Source organism: Chaetura pelagica, unplaced genomic scaffold (genome assembly GCF_000747805.2).
Source record: "Chaetura pelagica isolate M959 unplaced genomic scaffold, ChaPel_1.0 scaffold251, whole genome shotgun sequence".
In the NCBI taxonomy this organism is placed as follows: domain Eukaryota; kingdom Metazoa; phylum Chordata; class Aves; order Apodiformes; family Apodidae; genus Chaetura; species Chaetura pelagica.
The window spans coordinates 1,031,506-1,041,243 of record NW_009952271.1 but is presented as its reverse complement, the minus strand read 5'-3'; the positions used below and the strand labels follow the sequence as shown (position 1 = coordinate 1,041,243).

The 9,738-nt window shown below is 51.9% G+C and overlaps 1 protein-coding gene across 1 annotated transcript; it reads right to left on the bottom strand.

Annotated features, from left to right (window-relative positions):
* Nucleotides 1-83: 83 nt before the first annotated feature.
* LOC104397766 (lipase member M-like) lies at nt 84-8,229 on the bottom strand. The gene is made up of 9 exons (XM_010007777.1): nt 8,125-8,229; nt 6,926-7,043; nt 5,938-6,133; nt 4,565-4,674; nt 3,250-3,395; nt 2,268-2,414; nt 1,723-1,794; nt 440-505; nt 84-317 (listed from the first exon to the last, which is right to left on the bottom strand). Exons 1-9 carry the CDS (start codon nt 8,227-8,229, stop codon nt 84-86), a joined length of 1,194 nt encoding a protein of 397 aa, XP_010006079.1.
* Nucleotides 8,230-9,738: the final 1,509 nt, after the last annotated feature.

The window sequence follows — 9,738 nt, the reverse complement described above, 5'->3', positions numbered from 1 at the left end:
AGCAGGAAGGAGGGGACAGCAGGGGATACCCCAGCCAAGGGAGAGGGGCCAGGCCATCAGCACCTCCCAGGGGAGCTGCCGCTCTACCAGGACCCCTCCATCAGCTCCAGGATGCTCCTGTAGAGGCGCTCGGGAGCATCAAAGCCCCAGATGAAGTCCCAGTGGTTCCAGTCTGGGATGTGGCCGTAGGTGACGAGCTGGGCAATGCGGGGCAGCAGCAGGTGGACATCCCTCCAGTCAGCCACCCAGTCCTGTCCCCCTGACCACACCGCGGTGGGCACAGGCATCTCCTCCACCCGGTAGGAGGGAGGTGTCTCCTGGAGGGACACAGGGGGCTTTGAGGAATGTGGTCACCCCTGGCAAGACAGCCCATCCCCTCACCACCCAGGACAGTCCCCTGGCACCTGCAGCTTCCAGCACTGCTGCTGTAGCCTCCTACCTGGTGGTATCTGGCTGGGTTTTCTCTGCCATAGTCAAAGGCTTTGAATTCCCCTGATTTCATGATCTGGAAGGAGAGGAGAGATTTGTGGTGGGAGGCCAGGCAGTGCTGCTACATGGTTCTGGCATCCCCTGGCCTCCTTGAGGGAGCCCATCATGAGAGGCTGCTTGCATGGGACGTGGCAGGAGGAGGTGACATCCCAGGAAAGCTAAACTTTCCATCTTTTTTAACAGGGTGATGCTTTGACCTACAGCTCCATGCCTGTCCCCAGTGAAGGGCTGACAAACCAAGGTGTTGCATACAGCTCCCTTACTGCCCTGGTGCCACTCGTGGCTCTGAAAACCTGCTCATCAACAGATGTGTGGACACCACAGAAGGACTTCCCACTCATGAGTTTTCCTTCAACAACCTGATCCTCCTTAACTTCTCATGGGCTTGGAGTAGAGGAACATCAGTGAGCCTAGTCATTATAACAGTGTCTTCTATGCCAGGGTGGAAGCTCAGATACCTGCACTAATGGTTGCATTGATTAAAAAAGACCTTTTATTGCCTTCCCTGTTACCTATAATTTGGCTCTGGAGGGAGACACCAAGGTGAGGGTCTCCAGCCTGACTCCCTCTCCAGCAGGGCCAATGTTGCAGCTGTAGCAGGTCCCTTAGACTGGCAGAGCCTGGTCCCAGGTATCTCCAGGACACCTTTGGGCAGGGGGAGAGGATGTTGGATCCCCTTTTGCCTCCTTGTCCTTGGCTGAGCAAGCCCAGTTCCACAGCCTCTCCTTGCATGCCGGGGCTTCACCCAGCATCAGCATGGTGTCCCTGTTCTTGGAACCAAGGTTGGAAAAGACCTTCAAGATCATCAAGTCCAACCATCCACCTTACAACCCCTAACCACTAAACCATCTTATAAAACACCATGTCTACCCCTTTTTTGAACACCTCCAGAGATGGTGCCTCCACCAACTCCCTGGGCGGCCTGTTCCAAGGCCACTTTTTATGTGAAGAGATTTTCTCTAGTATCCAGCCTGAACCTCTTCTCCTATCACTGGTCACCAGGGAGAAGAGGCTTTGGGGATCCCTGGAGGCCACAAACTGGTCTCTGAAGTTGCATTCCCACCCCTTCCCTTGTCCTGGCACAGCTCAGGACTCACATCCCAGCTCATCGTGCAGCCAGTGCCTCTTCTGTACATCTCATTTCTTGCCTTTACTGTCTTGTGTCCAAGATCCCTGACCTCTCACACCAGAATCTGAGTGAAGGGACCATCCCAGGGGGTTCAAGGATCCTACCTGTGCCCAGTGTATCACGTTTTTGACAGATGTCCTATCTGGAAAATGGGAGGTGTACACATCCAGCCGGGTCTGCAAGGAAACAGAGCCAGGCTTTCATCACCTTCCAAAGGACAGGAGTGAGGACAGCAGTTGCCAAATGATGCCTAGAGAGCTGGGCCAGGTTCAGGAATAGAACTGTCATGAAAAATCCACTGCTGTGAGACAGCTCCAGGAGGAGGATGGTGATGAAGGTACCCCTAGCACCTGGAGATGCCTTATCTGGGCTCAGGGACTGGGCTCAAGACCTTAATGACCACCCATCGTCAGACTTGATTGTAGGGTGGCTAGGAGCAGCAGGTGGACCCCCGGGGTACAGCTGGTGACAGGTAGCCTGAACTCAGATGCCATCAGGTGCCATCTGGCCACTGATGTTCACCCAACAGAGGCTGGAGACTTCCTATCTGGGAGGAGAAGCAGCGAGAGGGATCTGGCAGGACACACGTTGGCCTGGCAGGCTGAGCGGGGTGTTGGGCTGGGAAGGGGAGTTCGGGCAGTGCACCCACCATGTTGAAGTTCTTCTCATTGTAGCCACCCAGCAGAAAGAAGAGGTTGGCACAAAGCTGGTGCAGTGGGGGTTGCCTGCATAGCTGGGGGAGAAACCTCCAGAGCTTCCTCACCCGCAGCGTGGCATCCGTTCTGCCCAGCAGCAGCTGTGGGGGCAGAGGGACAGGTTGATTTCCTTTATCCCCCTCCCTGCAGCCCAGCCCTCAGAATGTTCCCCCTGTCCTGCTACTAACTGGTGTCCCTGAGCTGTCCCAGCAGCTGGACAGGGAGGGGATGTGCTACAGGGGTGGCCACAGGGGTGGAAGTCACTCCTGCTTTGTCCTCCTGCCCTGCTGGGACGTTCACAGGTTGCTGCAGGGGCTGGGATGATTAACACCCAGCAGGGACAGCAATACTCAGGACTTCTCTCTTCCACAGAGTCACAGAATCATCACCGTGGGAAAAGAATTCTAAGACCACTGGGTCCAACCGTCAACCCTGAAAACCTCCATGCCCACTAGAGCATGCCCTGAAGTGCTACTTTTACATGTTTCTTGAATTCCTCCAGGGATGGAGACTTCACCACCTCCCTGGGCAGCCCCTTCCAGTGTCCAGCCACTCTTTGGGTAAAGAAATTCTCCCCAATATCCAGTCTGAACCTCCCCTTTCCTCCCATCTTCCCCAAGCATTGGACTCATTTGTCACTGCCATTATAACCAGCCCAGTAAAGCTGCTCTTTTCCAGGCCCTCTGCCCAGGAACGCAGCAGGTGCCTCTGGAGATGGGCCAGTTTCAACACCTGAGGGCGCTACAGATGGAAGGTGCACCCAAGTAGGTGACCATGCAGGAGTGCCCCTGCACCTCGATCATATCTGTGCTTATAAATAAGTGGGAATTAACTGTTCCCTGTCCCACTGGTTGGCCCCAGGGTGTCCAGCCTGGGCACCATCCCCTTCCTAGCACCACTGTGTTGGAGGGAAGGGAGCATGGAATAATCCCCTACATAAAGCATCTTGAATTGCCTGTCCAGGAGGAAGGACAATTTCATGAAGGGACTTCTGGCGTGCTTGATTGTCACTACTGGAGCCAGGGCAAAAAACAGTTTGATTTTCTGAGCCAGTTCTGGCATGGATGAGAACGCGATGAACCCTGAGAAAAGAGAACAACTTAAGGTTTGGCTGATCTTTCTTCAGATCGTTCTCTTGGACTCCCTGCCCACATCTCTTTAGCTGACATTAACTCCAAATCTGGGATCTAGAAATCTTGGATCACTTGCCACCTTTCTGCTTAACATCAGTGCCACAGATGTCCATAAGGAGAAAACACCTTTAATCCTGTGGTTAGAAGTCACTGATGAGGCACTTCAACAGCTACCACTGGTGGGAAGCCCTGCCCCCTTCACTAGGTGAAGGAGACAGTCTTGTCATCTTCTGTTACCCACTGCTGAGGTATCACTGTCACAGAGGTTACCTCATGCCCCTCATGGTGAAAAGGATAATGAAATCCCAGACAGGCTGGGCTGGAAGGGACCTTAAAGACCATCAAGTCCCAACCCCCTGCATGGGCAGGGCCCCCCCCCACCAGCCCGGGCTGCCCCAAGCCCCATCCAACCTGCCCTTCAGCACTGCCAGGGATGGGGCAGCCACAGCTTCTCTGGGCAGCCTGGGCCAGGGTCTCACCACCCTCACAGAGAAGAATTTCCTCCTGATGTTCAAACTAAATCTCCCTCTTCCAGTTTCAATCTCTTGTCCTCTCTCTCCCTGCCCTTGCCCCAAGCCCCTCCCCAGCTTTCCTGGAGCCCCTTCAGGCACTGGAAGGTGCTCTAAGGTCTCCCTGGAGCCTTCTCTTCTCCAGGTTGAACACCCCAGCTCTCCCAGCCTGTCCAGAGCAGAGCTGCTCCAGCCCTTGGATCACCTCCATGGCCTCCTCTGGACTTGCTCCATGTCCTTCCTGTGCTGGGGGCTCCAGAGCTGGACACAGCATGGGGTCTCAAAAAAGCACCACATTTTTCACAGAAAGCCAAAGCTGTGACCTTCATGCAAAAAAGCCTTTGGTTTTGATGGGGAACTCTGCAACCTGCTTTGCTAATTTGAATTACAACTGCTCCAGCTGCAGCAAGGAGCTCAGCGAGGTCACCAGGAGCTTTCTTACCACCCTACAAGCAGGCTGGTTCTCCTTGGCTGGGCTTGTGTAGAAAGCATGGCTGCTGTGGAACTTCTCACTGCAAGATATCTTCTACCGAGCATGCCTGCTCAGCAGCCTGCAAAGATGGGACTTCTCTTTCTCCTCACAAGCACCAGCAGCCCCTCCTGACGTACCAAGGGTGCAGCCCTGGGAGTAGCCAACATAGTAGAGCTGCTCCTGCCCAGTCTTCTGCAGGACAAAGTTGATCATGGCTGGGAGGTCATACATTGCCATCTCATGAAAGCTGCAATACAGGAGAAGTCCTTTGGTTGTGAGGTAACACTAGGAGGGCAAACTTGCCTGTGTGCTGAAGGGCTCAATATCTGGGGCTGGTTTTCTAGGGGAAAATTCTATGAGCTTTGAGAGCCCTGGACTGGGTGAAGATGCACAGGGTCCCTCCTGCCATGTCCTTATTCTTCCCTGAAAGGGCTCAACCATCATTAGTGGCATAGAAACTGGGTGGTGTGATCTGGAGCAGGACAGAACCACAGTCACAGAATCACAGAATGTCTTTGGCTGGAAGAGACCGCCAAGATCATCCAGTCCAGCAGAGCCAGAGCTGCCTCTTCGCAGGATTGCAGCACCCACCCGGCTCCCACAGATGCTCCTTCCCAGAAGGGGACAGAGCATCAGCTCCTGCCCATGTGCCTTCCAGTGTGAGATGCTGAAACGCAGACCTGCTTTATTAGCTTTTTTTTTTTGTTTATTTTACTGTTGGTGAGCTTGGGCAACCCAGGAGTGCTCTGAAGATCAGGCCTGGAGTGGCAGGATCAGCTTAAAATGCTGCTCTTGGGGACAAGGTTTCTGTGGACAATGTCTAGAATCACAGGATCATAGAATTGTTTTGCTTGAAAAAAACCCCTTTAAGTTCATCAGGTCTCACCATTAACCTAGTTCTGCTGAGCATGATGCTAACCCGTGTCCCTCAGCATCACATCAGCATGGCTTGGAAACCCCTCCAGGGCTGCCCTGGGCAGCCTGGACCCCCCTGGCTCCAACCTCCCCTCAGGCAGTTGCAGAGCCAGAAGGTCTCCCCTCACCTCCTTGTCTCCAGGCTGGACACCCCCAGATCCCTCACAAGTTCTCCAGACCCTTCTCCTTGTTCTTCAGCCCCTTCCCCAGCTCCCTTGCCCTTCTCTGGACACACTCCAGCCCCTCCATGTCCTTCTTGTCCTGAGGGGCCCAGAACTTCACAAATCTGGGGAGGTGGCAGTGACACGTGTGGACACCTCGCTGGGGGCTCAGCTGGGAAGGTCCCCCAGCAGCCCCAGGGTTGGGCTGGTGTCCCCATGGGCTGGGTGTCCCCTGGCAGGCAGCAGTGCCCTGCTCTCTCAGCGGGGCTGAGCAGCTGCAGGAGGTGTTGGCACCACGTCAGCAGGCAGGTCTGCACAGGTACCTCCATCCACAGCACGGGGAGTCTGGAGGAGGCCTGGAGGCTCCAAGCTCTGCCTACAGGTTTGTGACGTGCAGATATGTTTGTTCTGCTTTTCAATCCACTCCAGCCCACCTGAAGTCCCAGAATTCAACCTGGTCAGCTGAAAGGTTCTGATGCCTCCAGGACCAGCTTGTCCCCCGGCTGTTTCCCAGCCACACGTCATAGCCAGAGTCTGCTAGGATGAAACCAGGGCTGTTGGCCAGATTTTCCACCCAGTTGCTGCCTTCTCCAAGTATCCCATGCTGCAGAAACACCACTGGCTTGGTCCCTGGGTTTGAAGGAAACAGCACATTTCATCAAACCAGAAGTTCTCTACCTGCTCACTCCAAAATCAGGCCAAAAAACCCTCTGCCTTGCACTGCCAGAGGACATACAATATGCATTTTCATGACATCTCCTGGTGAAGAAATCCCTGCTGCAGCTGTCTCATAGAGGTTGCCCTCAGAGCCTTGGACTGGAGGGCTGGGGATATCCCACCTAAGTGTCCCAGGCTCCATGTGCTCATAGAATCCATGACTGGTTTGGGACCTTAAAGATCATCTAGATCCAACCCCCTGCATGGGCGGCGACACCTCCCACCAGATCAGGTTGTTCCAAACCCCACCCAACCTGCCCTTCAACACTGCCAGGGATGGAGCTTCCATAACTTCCTTGGGCAACCTTGGGCAGTGTCTTACCTCAAGCTCAGCATCATGGCCATTGACAACCACGTGAAAGCTCAGCAGTACAGGCCCATTCAACCCCCAAAGTCACAAATTTCAGGGGAAAATATTAAATGAGGAGGTCTCCTAAGATATGCCTGCACCCTCTGAGCCTTAAACCCAAGTTTCTGCTTGAGATGACAGGGGGTTGCTGAGCTGCTCACACACTTCCCGTTGGTGGCTGCTGGAGCCTTCACTGCCAGCTGGAGAATATCAAGGATTTGGTATTTTTGCTTTAACAACACATCCTCCCTTGGCCTTCTAGGTCCATCTCTTCATATTCTTGTGAATAAGATATTCTTGATAAGGGGTGTTTCGGGGGTTTTTTTTGCTGTCTACCTTGTCTAGCAGAGCCATACCTCCATTCCTAGGGTTTTCCCTCCCATGAGGAATTCTGTTCAGGTGGACGTAGTAGCCATCCCGAGTGAGGACTTTGTACTCCTCACTGGGGTACCCACTGTGGCAGATGATCTGGCTCTGGGGAAAGAAGAACCCAGGTAGGAAGCTTTCTGTAGCTGAAGGGCTCATTTGACTCATCAGCTGGGGTGCCTTCGTCAAGCTGGAGCACTGTGGCACTGGGGACGTTGCTTTGCCTGGGGTGTCTCTGCACCATCTGAGGCCTTCATCTGAGGACTGTCTGAACCCCATGTCCACCCCTGTGAGATGCTTGAGGTGGCAGCAGCATGTGTGCTTGAAATGCTTCCAAAAAGATTGAAACCCAAAGGGTTTAGTGGCAGTCAGCACTGGTGGCAGGACATGTGATGTCTCGCTCTGGGCTGGTGTGTGTGGCAGATTAGGTGGTGGGACATATGGAACCTGCCAAGCTGGGCAACAGGACAAGCCTCGGCTGAAAACTCCAGAGAAGGGGGAGCTCCAGCCTGGTGAACCCCAGCTGTGACCCTGCTGCACACCCCTGTGTGTAGCCTCCTCACACTTTTGAGGGAACAGCTTCATGTCAGCCATTTTATTGCCTGTGTCTTGGGTCACCTAAACCCACATTCAGAAATGAATAATAGGTTCACAGGACGTCAGGGACCCCAGGGGATCATTGAGTCCAACCCCCCTGCCAGAGCAGGACCAAAACTAGGGCAGGTCACTCAGAAAGGCATCCAGACAGGTCTGGAATGTCCCCAGAGAAGGAGCCTCCACAGCCTCTCTGGGCAGCCTGTCCCAGGGCTCTGTCACCCTCACAGGAAAGAAGTTCTTCCTCATGCTGAGGTTCTGGAGACATTTAAGACTTGCCTGGAGACTGCCCTGAGCTTGCAGCTGAAGGGTAGGAGCCATGCACGACTTGGTACCCTCTAGGAATGTGTCTGATCAAATCCAGGCTGGGATCACTCCCAGCTCAACACAACAGGCCAGTAATTGCACTTAATGCCTCCGGGAGGAAGAGCAGCAGAGCTTGCTAAGGATGGTGTGGAGGCCACGTCACAGCAGCAACACAGCTCAACAGCACCAGCACCCTAGGGCCCCCAGCCCTCTCCACACACACACTCTATCCCCCACCCAAACATCCTCAGGCTTTCAGGGAGAGTGGGAATTCAAACTTCTGACTTACGACATTCATGAAAGCCTCAGGATTTACATCCTTTTTCTGCCTGATGGCAGCTCCTGAGATGGTGGGGGCTTGTATCAACGCCAGGATTGCAATGAACAGCCACATCTGGTGCCTAAGAGATTGTTACTGTTACTATTACTGCTACTATTGCTACTACTATTATTATAATTACAACAAATTATCATTATGGTTATTGTTATTGTCATTATTATTATTATTATTGGCTCTTAATACTGGGTTATTATGGGTATACAGATATATATGTATATTATATATATTATATATATAATATAATATACTCTCTATATATAATATATTATATAATATATATATTATAATATACTATATAATATATATTATTACATCTGTATATATATATATACAGATATATATATGTATATATTATGTATACAGATATATACATCTGAAGAGCACATATGATGGTCTGGGCTGAGGAAAAGGAATGGATTCCCAGTTCCAGCTTCTGTTAGTCCATGCAAGGCTCTTCATACTCCTCCCTTCTGACTGGATCTGGTACTGGTCAAGACCCGGTTTTGTATTTTTCATGGTAAAAAGAAAAGACACAGATTTACAGTGCAAGAGCTAAAGCAGCAAAAGATGCTGTCAGGCCAGTTGTCCCACAGAGGGAATCAATCTGAAGTGAGAACTTACACTACACAAGGAACACATCCAGGTTCACTGGACTATGAATACATCTATACTTCTGCTGGTTGTTGTAATCTTTTACATCCAGGAGCCACTACTGACTAAAGCTGATGCAGACTCACAGGAATAAGTGTGGCCTGAAAAACAGAAACATTTTTGATCCCCGTGGAGGCTCCTTTCCCAAGCAGAGATATATTCTTCACATACCCAGTTAATAGTAAATATTATTTTTAAGTTCTTAAAGGTTAGAGCTTAACTTCAACCCAGTAGCACCAGTTGCAAATCTTCTCACCAACCATCTCTACCTCCATTCTTTGTCCTCCCAATGGGTCTCTCACACTGTGACAAGTATCTGCCCTCTGAAATATTCCCAGTAACCCTCTCTAAATTCCTGAGGAAAAAGAGAAGCTAGTGCTTTTCCCAGCTCCCACGAAACCCTGAGTTACACGGAGGAACATACGTTACCAGGCAGAGCCCGCAGTCCTACCTGATGAGGCTTGATGTTGTGAGTGGTGGTGGATATGTCATCACCCGTGTTAAAAAGGGCACTTTGTGTCAGAACCCTGCCAGGCTGGCATCACGCAGAGTCACAGCACGTGTCCTCTAATTAAGTGGTGTGTGTGCTGGTCATATCTTTAATGCCTTCTTCTTGGCCATGTGGTCATGAGTTTCATCCCTGCAGAGGATTATGTTTCCAGAAGCAGCTGGAATGGCATGGTGAGGAATCCCAGCTATGGAGTTGCACCTTAAGCCCATGATAGTCACAGTAAATAAAAACAACCCAAAAGGTTTTCTTTGAGAAGGGTCATTTCGTAATTCTCGGAGGCTCTTGGGAACGTCTCTTGGGAGAGCTCCCGGGGCAACAGGAGGACTTGGTGCTCCCCCAGCCTCACGAGGCCCGAGGAACATGCTGACCTCTCTATTGATGCACAAAGGACAAACTAGGCT